The sequence below is a fragment of the Arvicanthis niloticus genome, chromosome 6 (assembly GCF_011762505.2).
Source record: "Arvicanthis niloticus isolate mArvNil1 chromosome 6, mArvNil1.pat.X, whole genome shotgun sequence".
Lineage (NCBI taxonomy): Eukaryota > Metazoa > Chordata > Mammalia > Rodentia > Muridae > Arvicanthis > Arvicanthis niloticus.
Genome location: NC_047663.1, coordinates 33,334,229 through 33,355,786, shown reverse-complemented (window position 1 = coordinate 33,355,786; position 21,558 = coordinate 33,334,229). Strand labels below are relative to the sequence as shown.

At 50.4% G+C, this 21,558-nt stretch overlaps 1 protein-coding gene across 5 annotated transcripts in view; it reads right to left on the bottom strand.

The window, feature by feature from the left end:
- Positions 1 to 639: 639 nt before the first annotated feature.
- The window catches only part of Akap1 (A-kinase anchoring protein 1), a 32,235-nt gene continuing 11,316 nt past the window's right edge, over positions 640 to 21,558 (bottom strand). For 4 of the 5 annotated variants that reach the window (XM_034506111.2, XM_034506113.2, XM_076936042.1 and 1 more), the window contains 10 exons: positions 13,739 to 15,338; positions 10,874 to 11,007; positions 9,384 to 9,510; positions 8,731 to 8,858; positions 6,475 to 6,652; positions 4,553 to 4,703; positions 4,113 to 4,180; positions 2,705 to 2,778; positions 2,181 to 2,243; positions 640 to 1,690 (listed from right to left, as the gene is read on the bottom strand). In XM_034506111.2, the coding sequence (XP_034362002.1) occupies positions 1,616 to 1,690; positions 2,181 to 2,243; positions 2,705 to 2,778; positions 4,113 to 4,180; positions 4,553 to 4,703; positions 6,475 to 6,652; positions 8,731 to 8,858; positions 9,384 to 9,510; positions 10,874 to 11,007; positions 13,739 to 15,311 (2,571 nt within the window). In that variant the 5' untranslated portion in view covers positions 15,312 to 15,338 and the 3' untranslated portion in view covers positions 640 to 1,615. Of the gene's footprint in view, positions 1,691 to 2,180; positions 2,244 to 2,704; positions 2,779 to 4,112; positions 4,181 to 4,552; positions 4,704 to 6,474; positions 6,653 to 8,730; positions 8,859 to 9,383; positions 9,511 to 10,873; positions 11,008 to 13,738; positions 15,339 to 20,493; positions 20,670 to 21,558 lie in introns of those variants that run through there. The other variant, XM_076936043.1, reaches the window with a different exon arrangement.

Below are 21,558 nucleotides of genomic sequence, written 5' to 3'. Positions count from 1 at the left end.
TGGCACAGCTGGCTGTGGAAAGTGCTCTAGACCGTTACGCCCAATCTTGTCTTACCTTAAACCTTTGATGCCTGTGAGTGACTTCAGTTCCCAGGAGCTGGATGCTGACCCTGGGAACTATAGCCAGAGCTGTATTTGGAAACTCCAGAACCTGCTCCTGGGATGAGCATCTGTTTCAAGAGTTCATGCCTTCATGATTGGCCCTCCAACCTGCTTTTCCTCCCCAATTCCCAATCATGCCCCATGGAATCATTCTCCAAGGATCTGAGAGACCAAGAATCTATTTTATCTCCCCAGACCCTATGGCTTTGGCCAGAGGAGCCTGTCTCAACAGCTAGTCCTCCCCAAGGGAAGCACTCCGGTGTCATCAGGACTGCAGAGGCCTGGTGCTCTACCCTTTACCTCCACATCCTCTTCACACCATACCCTGTTCTCTGAATGCACAAGCCAGAGGAAGCTGGGCTGCCACCTGGTGGGGGCAGGGAGAAGCGCAGGCCAAAACGTCTAAGGTCTTGGGTCTTCTCTCTTATCGTGGCCCTTGGAGAGTCACAGCTGGATCCTCTATAGACCGCACCACTCAACCACCCTTGGTCCCAGCCCCAAATCTCTGCCACCACGGAAGAAAACATGCACTCAAGGTTATAGTTTATACAATTCAAGATTTATGTAAAGTCCAAGATACTTAAGTTATTCTTAAATTGCACAATGCTAAAGACAGTCTATAAAAGAGTCAAACACACCACTGCAAGGTTAATTCAATGAAGTTTTTTTTTTAAATTCATACAGGACAAAAAAAATCAAATCCCCAAATGACAGTTCCCCATACAGCTTCCTGTCTGCACAGGAAGTGCAGAGGCCCCTGGTTGGAGCAGCAGGGGAAGTCAGTCCCACTCCTTGGGATGGATGGACTTTTATTTCCTGGTGAAGAATGTGGAAGAGTTTTGAGTTCCCTTTGTTCTCCAGTGTGTCTTGTACAAAATATTACATTTTTAAACATATATTTACAGAGTTTGCACAAATAGAAAATGGTTACAAATTACAACCAGGCTTGGCAAGATAACAGCTTCCCTCTCCCCACTCACTGGGGTCAGGTGTGACAATTGCTCCTTATTTACATCTATGTTTAAAAAAGTCTGAGTTCCTAGAGACCTGGAGGAAGTATTTTATATAAAACTGCTGAACACCGTCAGTTCATCCGAGTGAGCCACAGGGAGTCGATGCCAGTCAGTCCACGGCTCGCTCCCCGAACAAAGACTCTGAAGTTGACCCTCTCGGCCAGCCCCACACCCGCCCTGGCCTGCCTGCTGCAGTGTGTGGGGTTTGGGTGGGGAGAGGGGAGCGGATGGAATGGAACAGGACAGCCTGGCTAAGAGACTTTCCTGCACACAGCCTCCAGCCAGGCGAAGCCAGCTGGCTGGTGAAGTGCCATTCTAAGGCTTTGAAAGGAACACACAGCTCCTCCTGGGAGGACTCCTTCTCCACAGGACTACAGAATGGGGAAAGAAGACTCAGTGAGAACAGTGTTTGTTACTCTGCTATTAAATCTCTGTCCTGGGTGCCAAACCCAATCTCAACAGTGCAAAGAAGACCGAACAAAGCCGCTCAGGAGCCAAGGTCAAAGGCTGGCATAGTAGCTGTCCACCCACTGTGCAAGGCCTCGCTCCACCAGCGACCGGTTTATCAATACCACCTGGAAAAGAGAGTTTTCTTGAGAATTCTGCATGGCACCTAGGGACTAGGTCTCAAGTCAGTGTGGGTCCTTCTACCCAAGTCTCTAGTCATCAGCCAGGGAACAGGGGCAGACCTGGAACATAAAACCCCAACAGGGTTTTTACTCAAATGTTGTGCCTTTTAGCACAGGCTTCTAACATCCTGAAGAAACCCGAGCCTTGACTGTAAGGATAGGAGCAATGGACAGAGGTCCTGGAAGGTCTAGAACAGGGTGTCTCGATTGGCACTGAGGGTACTTTGTGTTGGGAGAGACTGTCCCAGAAGTTACATGTTCAACAACACATCCAGCTTCATGACACTACATGACACTAATGTCATCACTCCCAACCATGATGCTCAGTGTCCTGAGTGGCACTGGTCCACAATCATGTTGTCCAACAGTGGCACAACTGGTTCCCAGTCAGCCTCCTGCTGCTCACAGCAGCTTGGGTAGAACGGAGCAGACTCACCTCATCTCCTACCACACTCCAGAGCTGAATCAGAGGCAGGCCTGTTGCACTGTAGCTTGTCACCTGGAGAGAAATGGGGCATAGAAAGCATCTTTGGCTATATACACTTCAAACTTGAGACAAGTTGTACGATGTAACCCAAACAAGCCTCAAACTCAGAATCTTCCTGCCTCAGCCTACAGAGTGCTCGATTATAGGAGTGTGTCAGGCCTGGCTTATGCACTTCTTCAAGCTTGCTGGTCACTCCAGGCTCATGACCACAGGTCAGAAGGAATTTAAGTGTTGGATATCAAGAAGTCTGGACACTTAAGTTGCACTAGGCAAGAGCCTCCACTGACAGCCCCTGGCTGATCTCCCCACACACACACACCTGGGCCAGCCTCCTCCCCAATCCGCCCCCCCCACCTGGACCAGCCTCCTCCCCAACCCCCCTCCCACACCTGGGCCAGCCTCCTCCCCAAACCCCCCCCACACACCTGGGCCAGCATCCTGCCCCCCCATACCCCCCCCAAGCACACACATACCTGGGCCAACAGTGCTGTATTGCCTGTCATCTCACTCATGGCTGCATCTGCCTCAGGTGAAAAGTGATCATCATCTAAAGAGACAAAAAAGACAAAACAGTTCAGATGTCCTCTGGGGCAAAACACTCTTGTCACCTGTAAGCTGCTCGAGATGCTGCAGACTGCAGGACTGTGTCTAGGATAGCCACCTTGCCAGCTGAGCCTCTGTGACTCGAGTGGGTAAACACAGGGGAGGCCTGCCCTGGCTGCATGTGTCCCCCAAGGCATAGGGCACACAGATGGGGCCAGCTGTGCTGAACAGGTTTGTGTACTTCCAATCAAACCAGCAATGCCCCAGGACAGGAGGGCATGTCTACTTTATGGGCAAAGCCTGATTCCACAGGCCAACGGGCTCCCACCGTGCTTGGATTAGAATCATGCAGCGTTCTGGTCCCAGCAGCAGGCTCAGTAAGGGTGGATGCCCTCCAATAGACAGGACTCCGGGTGGCTGGCTTATAAAAGTGATGTGTAAGAAACGAACATGCCAAGGCAGGAAGTAGTAAGGAGGAAGGCGAGGACTTAGAAGGTGTGGTGGGCGAGTCTTGTGATAAAGCAAGGCCTGTTTCCGTGGGTCTGGCCAGACTGGTAGATGGACAGAACAGAGAGAAAGGAAAAGGGAAAGAAAGAGTGAGCCGCCAGTACCTCAGAGTACCCTGGCAGGACCTCAGAGTACCCTGGCAGGACCTCAGCTAGACTTCAGCTTCTGTTTTCTGTCTTACAAAAAAGCATGTAGCTCATGCTGGCCTCAAACTCATGGCAATCCCCCTGCTTTGGCCTCCTGAATCAAGGATCTCAAGTGTGCAGCGCCACACCTGGTTGCACTGTAGTAAGTCAAGCACTTAAACTGCTCTGGACACCACAGGATCCAAAGAGGCTTGCCTGGGAGAGGGCCACAGTTAAACAAACTTACCTACGGCAGCGTGAGAAGCTGCGGTCTGACCACTTTCTACAGCAGTACATGTGACTCTCACAGCCACCCTGAGGTGCCAGAGGACGTGGCTAAGGGAGGCCAGCACCCTTTCTCTAGCCATGCCCTCGGTCTCAGACACGCAGGTTGGCATAGTCCTCACCCCCCTAAGGAGTGGAGATGGTGCCGAGCAGTGTGCTGACCACGAGCCTGTCCTCCCTGGAGCCTCTCAGGCTGTCAGCTGGGGAAGGTGCAGGCAGCAGACCCTGAACGAGGCCACAGCAGCACCGGCCTCACCTGGGGACTTGCTAGGCATCTGAGATCCTGGGCCTCAGTCTAGACTATTCAACCAGAAGCTACCAGTGACAGCAACTATGTCTACACAGGCTATATATAGGTGAGAGTACCATGCCCCAGTGTTCCTCACCCCTCACTTCCAGCAGTTGGGGGCTCGCCTGTTACCTGACAGAGGAACCACACTGTCCAGAAGAACTTCTGCTCCTTGGAATGGCAGGGTCACAAAGTCAGACCTGGAAAGGCAAGAAAAGGGATGGGCCGATGGTCTCTGAACTTAATTTCCACTCAGCACAGCGACACCCACAATCCAGGTTGACGAGCACACCTGAATGCAGGTGGACAACTGCTAAGCCTGCCTCAGGAGTCCTTCACCAAACTCGAGTGTCTCTCACACTGTTGATGCCTGGCACTTGGGGCTTCTCCCACAGAGCTGCTTTCTAGTTCTGTGTAGTGGAGGCAGGTCATCAAGTTTGTCTACATCTGACTGAACACAAAGCTGGCAGCAGGAGGGAAGACCGCAGCCACACCTGAAGCTGGGTAGAACTGAGCCATGCACCCCATGCCATGCAGGGGTGACTTGTGACTAGCCAAGGAGTCCCACTCACCTAATTTGCCGGAGCACGTCGACTTTCACCCTCTTATATCCACCATAGTCCACGTAGCGAATCTCCACCTCATTGGTCTCCTCATAGGAGGCCACTACTTGGGCTCGCCACCAGGCCCCGTCCGCACCAGGGGCAGCGCAGATAACCGTTACTGCAGGGTGGGAGGACAAGTGTGTGGAACACGGCTGGCCTAGGGCAGGGCTGTGAGGGCTACCCTGGTCATTGCTCCCCACCGTCCCGTATGGTCAGAGGCATGCATTTCCACGAGGAGGGAACAGAGACAACACAAATCCTCCATAAAACCTCTCCCAGAGCCCAAGACAAGCAAGGGAAAACACAGAACATGGGAAATCCAGCTCAGTGCATCTCCAAAGCTACCCAATCCTGAAGGGCCTTCAGTCTGGATTCATGACGCTGAAATGTAGCCTAAAACTAGTATAATACATAACTCAGCAAGCAGAAGTTAGGGCCTGCCTTATGTGTGTGTGCAAAGATACGGAGGCCAGGTATGACCTTAGCTGTCCTTCCCCAGATATTGTGTCATTCCCCAGATATTGGTCCTTTTTTTTTTTTTTTTTTTTTAAATTAAAAAAAAAAAAAAAAAAAAAAAAAAAAAAAAAAAAAAAAGCTGGCTGGCCAGTGAATTCCAGGATTCTGCCTCCCCAGTGCTGGGATCACAGCATATACCACTACACACAGCTGTTCTTTCTTTCTCTCTCTCTCTCTCTCTCTCTCTCTCTCTCTCTCTCTCTCTCTTTCTTTCTTTCTTCCCGTGACAAGCATTTCAGCGAATTACCTCCCAGCCCCTGGGCCTAAGGAAAAGTCCCTGGGAGAACCAAGCACTGCCAAGCTCAGTGGCCCAGCACCTAGGATCTGGTCTACTGGACTCCACAACTCTGACCTGAGCAGAAGGGCAGCCTAGGTCTATAGCTCACACCATCTAGCCTCTGCCTTGGGAAGTACAGAGTGCCCCCAGGCAGATGAGCTGGGCAGGATCAGGTAAGGCTCACAACAGCACCTGTAGCATCCCCAGTAGCTGACTACACTGGCTCCTGATCTGGACGGCAAAGCCCCAGTGCAGCTAGCTTCCCTTCCACTCCAGTTTGAACTTGACTTCCAGCTAGATCATTGGAGAATCTGATGAAAATTAAAACCCCATTCTTCCAAAAAGGGGTACTGGAACTGCTACAGATAACTGCAAAGCCCACGAGGAGATGGGAGGAGTGTTTTGCATTTAGTCCCCTACTCACTGATAAAAGCAACAAAGGTAGCAGCGACACCCCGGCCCCTGCTCAAGTGCTGCCTGATCAAGTCCCTCTACATGACACAGACAGCATATCTGCTCTACTTCCTGGAGGGCAAGCCTGGGTACCACTTGGTATCACCCCACTAAGAAGACATAAAGCCCAGTCTGGAGAGGTGGCTCTGTGGTTAGGAGCACATGTCGTTCTTGAGGAAGACCTGGGTTTGATTCCTGGTACCAACATGGTGGTTCACAACCATCTGTAACTACAGTTCCAGGGGACATGAAGCCCTTTCTGACCTCCTTGAGCACCAAGCACACATGTGCTACACATACATACATACAGGCAAAAAATACTCACACATAACATAAAATAAATAAATCTAATCTTAAAAAAATATTTAAAAGAAGAAATAAAGTATCAGGGCTATGAGTCCACTCGTCAAAACACCACTCCAATCCTACTGCTTTGGCCAGTCAGCGAAACACAAGGTAGCACTGGCTAGCCAGAAAACTCAACCAGTATAATTCCATAACAATGCAAGAACTTAAGGATGCTGTCACACAAGGGAGTTCCAAACACTCTTTTCCTAAGGGTAACATGGGCAACCCTCCTTGCCTACATGCCTTGGCCTGACCAGGAGCCAGGATTCTCCCTGACTCTCCAGGTAGCACTTACTTTCCACTGGGGTGGGCAAGGTAGGGATTCCAGGCTGAGAGTAACAGAGGTACATCTGCTGGTCCAGACTGCGCAGTGCATGGAAGGTGGGGTGTGTGTGTTGCTGTACAAATAGGTGCCCAGCATTGACCTGGTTGACCACGATGACTTCCACAGTGATACCATCAGGCAGCATGAGCTAGAGGAGGAAGAGGCAGCCAACACCGTATCAGTTACTGTCATGTTTGGGATATGTCCCAAGGCCCTGGGGCAAGTCCACAAACTGGCACAACCATCTGTAACATGGCACCCAGATAGCAGAGGTCTGTGGGCTGTTGTATTGTAATACCAAGACCTGCCATTAGAGGCAGCCTCACCTCAGGATAAGATAGTGGGGACCCCTAGCCCAAACTAGGCAGCCAGAGGCCAACTGTATATACAGTACTGACTCCCTTGCACAGGCTGGGCAAGGGTCCATCTCCCAGAGCATGCAATCAATCAATCAGTCAGTCAGTCAGTCAGTCAGTCAGTCAGTCAGTCTGTCTGTCCATCCCTCTCTCCCTCCCTCTCATTCCTTTTGAGTCAGAGTTTTTAGTTTATGCTCACTGAGTTCCCTTGACTCTTTCTTTTTAAAAGATTTATGTGTATGGGTATTTTGCCTACGCACGCATGCACGCACGCACACACGCAATGCATGCACCATGCACATGCCACTGCCATGGATTCCCTGGAACTGTAGTTATAGACAGTTGTGGGCTGCTGTGTGGGTATTGGGAATTGAACCCAGGTCCTCTAGAGGAACAAGCAAGTGCTCCTAACTGCTGGACCATTTCTCCAGCCACTTCTTTTGATGAGTCTCTAAGTCAAGGAAAGCAAATATGGGAGTGGGCAGATTGCTCAGAACAACATGCCTGAGGGGGGAAAAAGTGGGCTGTCTTAGCCCTCTTTGGACCTGCAGTTACTCTAAAGCTTGGAAGAATTTCCCTGTCTCAGAAGAGAAGCGGCAGCCTCAAGCCGGGTCCCCTGGTGTCCTATTTATTCCTCCGTGCCTTCTACTTGGCCCCAGATCGATTGTATTGTATCCACCTCTGCCTCCACCTCTCTTCTCTTTGGGGTGGGCTCTATAGGCGTGCTCGTCTGCTAAGGCGCTGTGAAACAGGTCCTAGCAGGTTTCTAAAAGCCCCATACCCAGACACCCTTTTCCCTGACACTAAACTATAGGCAACAAAGCAGGGCTCTGCACACAGGAAGATTTGGGTTGTGCCTTCAAACCTGGTGGGCCAAGAACATCCTTTGACTTCTATGTGTCCCTGCAGCCCTGTGGACTTCAGAGCACCTGAAGTCTCCTCCCAGTCCCACTGAGCAAGCAGAGCACAAGGGAAGGAAACCACCCACACCAGCTATTCTATTATTTAAGAAGAGAGGCTACAGCCAAGCCTTCTGGGAAAACCTCTGTTTCAGAATAAAGCCTGGAGTGGAGCCCACCCCATTCCCTAATGTCCACAGTGAAAGAACCCTACCTCCGCCCCCTATAGCACAAGGGTCTCTGGTTGGGGAAGACAGAGCTGAAACACCTACCATCCTAAACAAAACTTAAAGAGACAATTTTCCTGAAGCAGCTTGCTCAGCCCATCTGAAATGCAGAGAACAGTATGTGGCCCACAGAACTGAGCATCTACTCCCAGCAACAAAAAGGCCCAAGGAGTGCCAAAGGCATGCCTGCTCATTGCTCTGGAGACATTACCTTCTCTTCTGCTAACCTCTTGGGCTTCCAGGCTAGAGACTCTGCATTTACCAACTAAAATCCGGGCAGTTCCTGAGGAAAGGGAGAGGAAGGACTCCTTTGCCAGGGCCACTATTCAGCCCTGCTGACTAGAAGAATGTAGCAGTCCACCTGTCTCACACAATTCCTTATTGGCAGATTCTACCCAGGCCTCCGGTGCTGGGAGTGAGTGGCTCTAGGTACAGCCTTGGCGTTTCAGAAGCCCCACACCCAGTCACCTAGCTCAGTCCTCCATAGTCAAAAGCCTAGAACAAAGAAAGCATTCCCAGGAGGCAGGAAAGTATAATCCTCCCAGTATGGGGTCAAGAGACCCTGGCTTCTTGCCAGTACTTCATCCTGCCTTCAGAGAACACACTGGCAGAACTAAGTGGAGGCCAGAGCAGAGAGCACACACACCCATTGGCCTGCTTGGCCTACATGCCAGGAGTCTCTCAACAGGGATAAGTTTAGGGAAAGGGTCAAGAACTGAGATCCTGTAGAGAGAGCATGCTCACCCAAGACGTCATCGGCAAGGAAGGCAGTGCCAGCGAAGGCAGCGGTGGCGCATAGATATTGGTGAGGTTCAGTTCCTTAAACTTCTTTCCAATCAAGTTCAGAGCTTTGTCTACATGATGCTGAGAGCCTACAGGTAAGGACAGGACACACAGCCTCTGTGGGTAAAAGAAAAGTGACAGCAAACACAAACCCACCCTCAGGCCTCCTCGGGATTCTCATGTGCAAGGGTTTCTAAGGTGCCAAGCGTGGTTTTGCTTTAGGAATGAAGTCACTTAAATCCACTGCCCTTTGGTACCTTTGCCATGCTGACCCATGCTTTGAACACACAAAGGAGCTGGCAGGTGGGAAAGGCGCAAGTGGACTCAGCCTGAAGGCACCTGTGTACTGTGAGGGAAATGTGAGTGACAGGCTCTGGGACCCAGGCCCTGTGACTAAACACCCATCATGACAAAGACATGGTGCAGAGGGGCAGAGTCTCCCGCAAGCACCTGAACTGGACGTGTCCGAGGGGAAGACACCCAGCATGCCCTCTACCTAGAAACCCACAGTTTCTATTTAGAGGCTAAACTTCCAAACGGACAGCTGCAACCAGGATGCGACTGCCTTGCATTTCAGGGAAGGGAACTAAGCACAGGGTGGCACTGCCACTGACCTTCTATGTGGCAGATCTGGACGTTCTGTGTGTAAGGCAGGGTGGAGATGTAGATCTTGGCACCAGATGTCTGCTTCAGAAAGCTTACATACCGTCCCTGCTTGCCAATCAGTCGGCCGACTAAGTGCTTCCAGGGAAAAAGAGAGATGAGGGTGACAGGAACCCAGCCCCTGGCTGCCTGGAGACCCAGGCTCACACAGTTAACTGCCAGCATGTACTTTTCAGAACTGTTCTAAGCACTTATGCTCACTCTTAGTACCTATGGACAGACAACTTTATCATCTTACATGAAGAGTAACAAACCAGGACAAGCTCCAGAACCCACCCAAGACCACACAGCTGCTAGGCAGCTGAAGGGGACAGCCTGGCCCAGGACTCAGCATCTGGCCCAGACCCAAAATATTACAGTACCCCTCCTACACATGCACGCACACTCTGAATGACCCACTGCTGTAAGGATTGACTCTAATTCTGAATATCCCTGCCCTCCAAGTCCACTAGGGCCTCAGATAGAGGCGCTGGTTGGACAATGAAAGCCCAAGAACACACAAGGCTCCCACCTCAGCATGTACAAGTGCCCAGTGCACCAGAGTTCAAGGCAAACAGAAGACGCCAGACTTGAGCATAATGTGAGACAAGCTCCACAAACATTCTTAATGACCCCAGCCTTGGAGGGTGGCAAGGGACATGGTCCCTACTCACCCAGAGCCTGCCTCACCATGCCCTCTGTGACCACTGAGGGCAGGACTGATAACAAGGTCACTAGGGAAGGAAACTACCACAGGAGCCAGCAGTTCAGGTTCAGCCTAGGGTCTTGACCCAAAGTTCAGACTGAGCCTGATCCTCGGCTCAGCAGGAGCCAAGTGCCCTGGACTAAGTAGTCTGCCAATTACTTCTGAACCCCAGCAATAAACACTAATAGTTGTTAGGTTCTAACAGCAAGGGGCTAGAAACTACTCAGGCGCTCGGGACTGGTGAAGCACCAGACATTCATACAATGAACAACACTGTTAAAACAATGTTTTCAAAGACTAGCAAGGGAAAATTAAATTGTTAAAGATTTAGAAGTATTAATTAAGACACCACAATCTTGGCTTGTTTAACAATCAGAGGGTGTGAGGTGAGAGGGATCGAGCATGCTCACAGCCGCTCACGGCTGGCCTGCTTGCCCTTGCTTCTGTCTCAGGCTTTCTGTACTATACAGCAGCTAACGCTCTGCTCAGTTATCTAGTCTACTTTACAGTGCAGAGGGAGGCTCTGGCACTCACTCCTCCAACTGACATCTGCTAGCATTCAGAGAAGCCCCGAGCCCTAGCCTACAGAGGAGCCTGGGGGACCCAGCAGAACAAGGGAGTGAGAAGATGGTCTGCCTGCAGCTTCCCAGCCTGGTTCATCTAATGTAATTTGCTGGCATCCTTTAACCCTGGCACTGAGGGAACTTTGAGCTCCCACAGAATCCAGCCTAACTAAAGGAAGGTCACTGCCCTTACCTTTGGTACCTCGATCTCCCAGATGATAAGATCAACCTTCTTAGAGTTGGAGCCTGCCTGGACACTCTGGGGGCTATCAGGCTTGGTAAGCCCACAACAGCTATCCACTGAATCCATACTGTTCCCGTCAGAACCTGCAGGGGAGGAAGCGACATATATACACACACACAGACACCAGCTCAGCCGTAACTATCACAGCTTCCCAAATTTACAATACTGGGAGGCCCTGCACACATACACCCCTCTGCAAGCTTGGCAGACACCACAGACTAGAAGGCTCAGGAAATCCAATGAAAGGAGGCTTAGGGTACCCATACACCTAATTTTAGCCTGTCACTAAACAGTCCTGCTTGCTTATTTGGCAGCCGTGCCTAGCCACAGCTGCTGGGATAGACACACACGTGGTAAGCTAGGAGGAGGCACACTTTATACCCAGGGAGGGGCTTATACAGGATATATCGGGGAGGGGAGCCAACAAGATGACTCACAGATCTACACAGTTCCAGGAGCAGGCCTTGACCTTCTTGTCATGATCACCTTGATCCCTTTTCCAAATGCCTCAGCCCCTCAGACCAAAGATCTCTAGTCTCCAAGGTCAGGCTTTGGGGAGGGAATGTTCTGGGGTATGTGGGCAATCACAGTAAGCTAGCCTTCTGAGGGTCCCATTCTCAAGCCTGATGAGGAGGGCCTGCTGCTCTCTGTCAGGTAAGGACAAAGGCAGGTGGGCCTCCTCCCTTCCCCTTTGGGACTGGCTCGTGAAGCTTTGACTATGGGATGGTTCAAACAGCCCTTGGTGAGAAAAACCAAAGCTTATTATTCCAAGACAACAGTGGAGAATGTGACTCTGGAACCAACTTAGGCCATTCAACTCTTCCCCAGGACATGACAAAAGGACCATTGCAAAGGAGAAGAGGGGGAAAAAAGGAGAGGGGAGGAGGAAGAAGAGGACAAAGAAGGAAGAGGAGGAGGAAGAGGAGGAGGAAGAAGAGGAGGAAGAAAAAGTGGAGGAAGAAGAAAAAGAGGAGGAGGAGGAGGAGACCACCAAATAAGCACCAGGGACCATCCAGGGCAAATTAGGAGATCAGGCCCTGGCTGAAATACCAAACTTAATGGCCTGAAATAGATCATTCCTGTAAGCCAACTAATTAGGCTATTTTCCACCTGGTTTCCCCAAACTCAGGACATAATTCTTTTCCAAGCAATCCATGTACTGTCTGGATATAAAAAGACTATGGTACTCTCCACCCCTAGGCAAGGAAGAGACCTCCAAAGTGATCTCCCTCAAGTGACCTTCCTCAACACTTACGCTTACAGCAGAGGAGCCCACCCACCTAAGAAAGAAGCTTGGGCAGCCATCTTGAAGCAAAACAGACTGGTGGGGTTTTACTACCACAAAGCCCCTAACCTCTGTCCAAGCGAACTGGACTAGCCAATACCTGCTTGTCAGTGGTTCCTAAGAGTAACCAGAACTATACCAGGCCTTTAGCAGGCTGCATTCATTGACATCCAGCAACCTCAACCCGTTCCCACCCCAAACCCCAGTAACTTCAATGTCAAGGGAAGCACACACAGCAGGGTTAAGGCTAACCTGAAAACACAGTGTTGCTTGGCACCCACTGAGTGCTCACCAGTCACTATTCCCAGGCTGTGATTGATGGGCTACCCTGCCTCCCCACCCATTGATTATAGTCTCTACTCTAGAGTAGATGCTCAGAAGCCTCTGGCATCCGCAGAGCTCCCACAATCCGTCCAGAGAGGCCACAAGACTGAGGGGCTCATTCATTACAATAATGGGCATCAGACAAATAGAAACTCCTTTATTCTTAAAATGTTTTTAAAACCTTTCCTCTTTGCCCATTTTAAGATGCAGCTTTTTTTATCTTAGCCTTTTAGCGCTCTAGCATAGGCTAATACATTATCTGGCTGCCCAGTTACAATGAGCTCCTCCAGAAGGTGCTACCTTTTGGAGGTATCTAAAGTCATCATGGTCTCAAGCAACAGCATCTTGGACATAAAACTCCAATGTGTGATAACCCCCGCCCCAGATTCTAATGACAATAGTAAAACACCCGAGAAAAATGCCCCAAGCTTCCTGGACGAAACTGGTTGGGAACACTCCAGGACAAACAAGCCATGAGCTGCTTGGAAGTCACTGGGAGATAACATACCCCTGGGGAGCTGCAAAGCAGGGTCAGGAGCTGCTGACCTGTAAGTTAGCGGTCTGAACTGTCTACGCTGGGGTCAGCACTCGAAAAACCCAGTGCACCCTCCGTTACCAAAGTGCCCTCATTCCTGGGGTGGAGCTGCAACTGCATAGAAAAAGGACGGCTGAGGCTCTGCAAAGGAGGCGATCACAGCAACAACCCAGGACAGCGCGAGCCTCCCACCATCGCTCAAAGCTGCGGCTGTCCTGGGGGAACTTACCCTTCGAGGGCTTCTGAGGAGAGCAGGTGGAGACACGGAACAAGCACATAAGTAAAGGAAGTCAGCCATTAAGAGATGCTCACCCATCCCTGGCACTTGAGAGGGATCACTAAGGAGGCCCCAAAGGCCCGTCCGAGGGTAGGTGTCCAAAGGAGAAGAGACACTAAGGCTGACTGGTAGACCCAACAGCCGTGGTCCCTTTTAAAGGTCTGGGGAGGTTCCCTGGCTAGTGAACCCATAGACAACTCTCATAGCCTGAGGGTCTCATATGGTCACCTGACTTCTCAGGTACCCAACTGTGCAGGTGGCTGGATAACACAGAGACGGGCAGCAGCATCTCACTGCACAGTGGCAAAAGGGAAGGGTGGCCAGTAGCTTTCTGCCTGGCAAATCATGGGAACCCTCCCAGATTCAACAAGAAAGCACCCAAGACCTTCCTACCTCCTGAGTGGTCTGCTTCTGTATCCACGGTCCATCCATCCTCGGTCCCTAAGTCTGACAGCTCCTCCTTTAGCACCCCGTTGCTGAAGGGTTCAGTACTGTTTGGCAGTGGTGGGGAGACAGCTTTGTCTCCGGAGCTTGAGATGGTCTCTGTGCTAGAGTCTTCAAACCCCGAAGTACTGACAGAATCTGAGCACTGCCCCAAGGAGGTAACTGAAAGGACACTCTGGCTGTTGTTGGCCGTACAGGTGACAAAGGTGTCATCACCTCTCGGGTTACTTGCCCCATCCAGAGACTGCTTCTGAGGGGTAACTGGCTGTGGGCAGGGAGCCAAGGAGATGTGGTGTGCAGAGTTCTTTGGCTTCTGGTCCTTGGTGGGGCCTGACAGAGGGCTGCTGAGACAGCTTACATAGGTCTTTGGTGGCAGGGCTTCTGCTGAAGGGCTGACAGTGGCACCTGTTCTGGTGGAAGCAGGATCTGGGGTGTCTTGTCCCAAGCCAGTTTCCTGGCTGGCTGGGACACAGCTCTCCTCCTGCCCCCGAGGCTGAGTGGCTGAAGTTAGATGCGCTTGTGCCACAGTGTTGCCCACTGTGGTGGCCCGAATCTCTTCAGTCGCTTCCAAGATCACCTGGGAGATGATCTGGAAGGCAGCCTGCTCAATCTGGTCATTTTCAGGCAAGGTCTCGTCTTTGTCCAGTTCTTTAGCCAGGTCTCTGTCCGAAGTATTGCTACCTCTGACCTGGGGTAACAACGCATCCTCATCCTTAACCAGCTCTGAGTGAACTGGCGCCACAAAGCTACTTGGCAACTTCCCAACAATATATTCTTCCTTCTTTAAAAGCTCAGCTACCTGTTGGGGGCCATTGCTCATCTCCTCTCCCCCACCTCCCCCGGGGGCCAAGACTGGAAACTCACTCTTCTCCACTTTTGAGACACACTCCTGGGACAACAGGCCTTCCTCAGGTACGTTTTCCCCCAACACAGCATCTCCAGTCCCCTCTGTCCCACCTGTCTCTCTCACTTTCTCTCCAGAGGCTGCATACTGGCTTAGCCAGCCTCTTCCAGGAGTTTTGCCCAGTGCAGACTCTTGCTTACACCCTTCCACTGCTTCGTAAGGGAAGGACGCATCCTTTGGGAGAAGCGGACATCCAAGAGGAATAGATTTGGCTTCGTCCCCCATCAGGGAGAGTTCCACTTTTGAGTTCTCATCTCTACAGAGTCCCGGCTGCGACCTTGTGTCTGCAATGCTGGGGAGGTTGCCTGAGGACTCTGATCTTCGGCGTACTTGACGAGTCCGTGGCAAGGCTGGGGGCTCTGTCGAAGGCCTGTCCACCGAGCGCTGCTCTTCCTTTCCAGGAGGCTGTGTGACACTAGGGGCCACAGACAGGACTCCAGGACAGACCTCTTCACTAGGCAGTCGGTCCTTGATGACAGGGCCAACCTTCAGTGTCTCTACCTGCTTATCACTGCTGCTGAGCCGATCTTTTTTACGAGAGAAAAACCACCACCAGCCAAGGAGTGCTAGCATTCCAGGCAATGCCAAGGGGAAGAGTGAACGGAACTGGATTGCCATCTTGGAGGCGATATGAAGCAGCTACACCTAGGAAAGTAAGGAGAGAAAAGGAGGTATTACAGAAGCCAATTATTAAGAGTGTAATAAGCTGGGCACGGAGATCCTCCCCTTTAATCCCAGCATGTGGGAAGCAGAAGTGGGTGGATCTATGAAGTCATGGTAAGCCTAGTGTGCAGACTGGGTTCCAGACCAGCCAGGGTTACATAGTGAGATTCTGTTCCAAAAACAGTATAAACAAAACCAACTTGGGGGTACAGGAACTGTACACTGACATGGTACGTTACATGTACATTACATGTGCTGCAGAGAATCACAACGTAAATACCTCAGCACTCCCTGGCTGGTTTTAGGGTTCAGCAAAGTCAGGAACTCTGCTGTTGGACTCCTACTTCTCCAAGGGTGGTCTACAGACCAAAGCTGCTGCTCACACCCCAGTACCTGCTACAAGTGCAGCCCCACTGAATCACACTGGTTCTTTAACAAGATAGATCCCCAGGAAACCTTTAGGCACACTACAGTTAGGAGGAATCCTGAGACTAGGAGAGACCTAGCTACCCCAAAATGAACAGGATGACAGGAGCGTAGGTGGAGGAGGTCATTCCAGAAAGCCCTTGCAGCTATAAAGATGGACAGCCTTCACTAATATCCAAAGGCAAAGAAGCAAGGTGACTAAGTGCAGGGCAGGGCTGAGCAGTGGCCAGGGATCAGGTGACTTGTAGATACCCTATGGAAGGTAGAAACCTTCCATGATGCTACCTGTGGCTTCAGATTCAAGCAGGACCACCAGCATCATTTCATTCTCACCCATTCACCCTTGTTTGGAACCTATCACTACCTTGGTGGTTAAATAACTCAATGTAGTGCAGCTGAGGAATGGGGAGCCTGGCTGCCATCCTACCTGCTAGTTGACTGGTCCATCAGGGAAGATGCGACGAGTCAGGAAGGGGGAGTTCCATACTACCCAGGAGACCTTACGCATAGCCTATGATCCAGCAATTCCACAAAACCAAAAATAACTGTGCCTAGGCAAAGGCTCTTAAAAACCCCACCAAGGTTATGGTTTGAAACAAAATTGGAATTAGCCTTTTTCAGAGCAATAACTGGTAAATACACTGTAGAATCAGCACGCTGAGACTATACTAGTGTTACAGATACTGTGTGCTGACAGAAATTATTGTAGTGAAGAAAACAAAAGCCATATGGGGAGATTTGACTTGGACTAAGCCCTCGGCTGGAGGAAAAGGGCAGTTTCCGCAAACTGATTTTGCAGGCAATTATGAACTCATTACTAGCGTGGACTTTTAGTGGAGTCTATCTATAAACAGAAAACTGTCTTATATGTGTAGTTTTCTAATTTGGATCTACATAGATCACTGAAGAAGCTTTTTTAAGATTTTTTTTTTTTTTTTTTTATGTTTTGCCTAAATATGTTGTGTGCATGCCTGATACCCTTGGAGACCAGAAGGAGGCATCAGATCCCTTGGAACTGGACTTATGGCTAGTTGAGTCACCTGTGGGTGTTAGGAATCAAGTTCAGGCCTCCGACAAGAGCAGCAAGTGCTCCTAACCACTGAGCCATCTCACCAGCTCCTCACTGAGGAAGATTTATTTTGTTTTATTGGCACCCCAGGCTAGCCTTGGACTTGCTTCAGACTTTCAAATACTGTGATTGCCACTGGGGTTGTACCACACCCAGATGCTTTTGAGAACCCAAGGCCAAGGTAGCACCCAAATCAATTAAATGAGAACCCAAGAGGCAAGAATCAACAGCAGGCTTGGTTTGTTTTAAACCCAGGAGATCCAGTACTCAGTCAGGCTTGAGAATCTCTGGTCTGCAGCCTCCTACACAGCAACAACATTCATGAGGGTCACTGGGTCCTGCTCAGTGCCATTCATATAAAAGAACAAAGCAACTTGAGACTGTTAAGGAGTAAGTTTGCATGAAACAGGGCGGGAACCCACAGCCTGGAGTTCGGGAAAGCATTGCCCAGCAGGCAAAAGGTTACAGGAAGTGGCCATAAGTTTCTGTAGACTCCTGACTAACTAGGAAATCCCTTCCTCAGCAGGACTCAAATCTGTGATTCCTAGAGAATTCTAGAGGTTCTCTGGTCTCAGGAAAAGGAGTTGGTGGAATGGAGTAGACAAAAAAACAAAACAAACAGAAAACCCACAATCTCTCCAACAGAGAGCAGCTATCGCTTCTAATACACCAGGACCACGACCACAGCCTTGTGTGTGGTGGACAGCTTGGTACCTAAGACGAAAACGGCTTCCAGTCCAGCTGTGAGGAGTTCTGCCCTTTGAAGCTAAATTGATGCCCAAAGTCCCACCCTCTACCTCAGTTACAGGCCATCCCACTCTATCTCCCCAAACCCCTGAAGCCTACTATACTGCAATAAGGAGTGCCCCAACAGCATGCCCTCCAGTCTGCTTTAGTCCAGGACCCAGACAATCCACAATGTCCCTGAGGCCCAGGCCAACCAAGCCAATGACCTCCTTCCACCACTTCACCAGCTGTCCCACTCCCGGCTCAGACACAATGCTCAGAACCAGCAGCTTCCTGCCACTCCGAGCATACTGGCTTATCACCACCACTGCCCACCTACACTTCCCTGCTGATTTGTTTCCCAGAGACTGAGGCTCCAAGTCTCAACCCTACCCAGTACAAATCAGTCTGGTGTAGCGACTTCAGTTGAAGAAGGAAACAGTGGTGAGACATTTCCTAGACAGACTTCCTCTCTTGTGCCAATCGGCCTGCCTCCTAGGCGGTGATGAACACTGCTAACCCAGGACCAGCCAACACAGGAACCTAGAAGAGATTCACAGTGCCCACTGCTCCACAGCCCACAGAGACCCACTGCTGAGGCAGGTGAGTGGCTCAAGACAAAGCCCCCCCCTCTCCAGGGCTGTTTCCAGGCAAAGCCAAGATGTGTGTGAGGGAGTTTCCTCAACAGCCCTGTAGAGGGCAGAATTTGTCTGTCCCCTGCTTCCAAGACAATGGGTGAGATTAGAGGAAGCAGCTATTCTCTACCCAAAGTGCAGCCCCTGGGATCAGCAGCTACACACACAAAGGACTTGAATGCAACTCATCAAGCCTAGCAGTATCATCTTAAGGGTATCTGGTGCCAGGAGGCTACCACAGGGGCCTCTCTGAGGCAAATAATGCCCCTCCACCCCACTTCCTACCAATCAAGGAAACAAAACAGCCCACCTCTTCCCACCCCTACACACACACACACACACACACACACACACACACACATCCTCACAAGGCTTCCCACTACCTCCATCCCCTAGCAAAGCTTGTTAGTTGTTCTTTGTCCTAAGCACTTGGTTTTTAAACCTGAATTCCCCAGGTACAAGTGGACTGAACACTACAGGTCCCAAAGGCCTCCACACTCTCCACCCAGAAGCTAACTGGAAACTGTTCCAAAATCAGTTTCTACCCTCCAGAAGCAAGCTGCCTGCGATAAGGGAAAGCCGCCCACAAGGATGCTTCACAGCCCTGCCCTAGGCTGGTGAGGAGGACACTCAGCTATTTTGAATCTGCTGGAATTAAACTCCTGCCTGCGTATTTTTAGCAGGTCCATTTGCCCAGGAATAGATGCACACTGGCTTGTGGCCAAGCGGTCACACAGAGCTGAAGGCAGGCACGTGCTACAGCCTGCAGCCCTTTGTATTCATCTGCTCACCCCAGGTTCTAAAAGGACCCCTTCTCTTTCCAGAAGTACCTGTGGCTTCTCAGAATGCCCTCTGGAGAACTAATGGCCTCACTTCCCAACCAGCTGACAAACCTATAACCGAAGTCTAGAGCCTTCTAAACAAGAAAATAATCCCTGGGAACAGCACGAAACAGTGTTGGCCCTAGTGACTAAGTCAGTTTTGGCTACAGTTACTGGGAAAAAGGGCTGCATGTAATTGACAGGAAAGTCAATCATAAAAACAACAGTTTAGGAGCCAAGAGCCCAAGTCCACTCTGGGCTTGGCCCTGATTGGGGGAGGATCCACACCACTTTGTGTTCTGGACAGCTGTTCTCACACCCTCCTGATTGGAACTAGAACACTCCCATTATCCTAGTAGTGACCACCAGGGAAGTGTGTGCCCCAGCCATGCCACCTCTGGAGCAAAGCACAGCTCGCTCTTGATAAATGTGCCTTCCCTTCAAGGGTCTCCCCCTGGCCAGGCAATCAGAAGCAGCCCCACAGGCTCTCCGGTACTTCCTGTGTGGAGAGTAGCAGACTGCTAGCCTCCATAGGAAGTTCCTTGGAGTGGAAGTTGAGAGGAGGAAGAACGTACAACTGTGGTTCCCTGCCTGGAACCTCTAGTTTCCATCTACAGCATTTTCTGGACTCTCAGCTCTGCTGCTCCTCAGGGGTTCTTCTACCACAAGCTCAAGGTCAATCTACCAGAAGACTACCTCAGACTCACGCACACACCCCAGCACAAATATCACTGAAGTCCAGGAAAGCTTCTTTAAAGACCTGGATTAGGACTGGAGAAATGGCTCAGTAGTTAAGGGCACTTCTCTTCTTCCAGAGGACATAGGTTCAATTCCCAGGACACATAAGGAGGTGTATAACCATCAGTTCCAGGGATCTGACCCCCTCTTCTGGCCTTCCTAGGTGCCAGGCACACATGCAGTGTTCATATATACATGTGCAGGCAAAACACTCATCTCATACACATAAAATAAAAAATAAGCTTATCTTTAAGGCAAGGATTTCTATAGGTTGCAATAAATACAGGGAGAAGTGACCTTTTTATGGTTCTGATGTTCTTAAGGGTAGGAGAGGAGAGCAAAGTCCCTGGGCAGATCCTGAAGGTGTCCTAGGAACTGACCTAAAGAGCTGGTGAGGAGGCCTGGCAAAATAAGTTGACCTTTATAGTCAAGGCACTGGCAGCCTGGTCAAGTGGGGCAGATCACCAGGGGTAACCACTGGGGCGATTCCCATGTGATTTCTGGCCAACACTGGCAGCCAGACACTTAGCCACAGGAGGTTACTGAGCCCTTGAAATATGACAAATGTGACTGAAAAACTCAATTTCTAATCTTATGTATAGTTAATTTAAATATCCACATGCTAGTGGCAACAGCTTGGATGACAGCAAGTACTAGAGGATTTTTCCAGAAAATCCCAGGATATGAGAGGTCTTGACTGAAGCTATGAGACAAGTGCATACCTTGCTGGCAGAGTGCAGTTCTGCCACTGAGGCTGGGGGTGATGGTGAGCCTGGGCCACTATCCCACGGCAGCATGGCTGAGGTCCAGGGTCACAGAGATGGAGCCATGCCTCAGGCCTGCTGGTCTTAGCCTAGCCCCGGTGTTCCCTTCATCCCTGGGGGTCTGAGCAAGCTGTGACTCAAGGGAGCACCCTCAGGATTCCGTGTTAGCTCACAATGGGCTAGCCGGCCCGCCCAGGGTTAGCCCTACACCCTCTATTGTGATGACCTTACAGGGCAGCAAGCCAGCCAGCCAGCGCAGGCAGGCAGACAAGGCAGAAAAAGCAGACAGATTCATCCTAGGGTAGCTTTAACTCCTTGCACAGGTGGGCCATCTATCTAACCCCAAGGAACACTTTTTCTCAGCCTACTTCACAGTAGGAGGGCAGAAGCTCAACATAGCATCTAAGCAGAAGACCTGCTTGGTGAAACTTCTCTGGCCAAAAAGGAAAACTAAGGTCTAGAACCAAGAGGCCCAGGTAAGAAGAGCTGAAAGCCAAAACTCCCATTCTAAGCATGGATCTTCCTTGCCAGCCTAATCAGTAGTTAGTAAACTAACTTCCAGTTTAAAGAATCTGATTACAAGGGCTTAGCTGTTGAGAGCTCTGGCTGCCCTGCCCTTACTTAGGATCTGACTTCAATTCTCACTACCCACACCATAGCTCAAAAACCCTCTTAGACTGGAGTCCCAGGGGGTCTGATGCCTTCTTCTGTCTCCTGAAGGCACTGTATATACATGGTGCACACGCAGATAAAATACCCACACACATAAAATAAAAAATCCTTGGTAATACAAAGGAAGCAACCAGTCAGGAACCGAGTGTTCACCTCTCTCCTCTGCGGACAGGCCCAGCCTCAGTCCTCTCTAGCTATTCGAGAAAACAAACCTTCCTACAGTGGTCTCCTCAGTTACTTCATCTCAGATAAGGGTGTGGTTTTTCGGAGGTTTTTGTTTATTTGTTTTAAACACAATCTTTTATTGTTATTGTTGGGGGCTTTTTGTTTTTGTTTTTATCAAGACAGTGT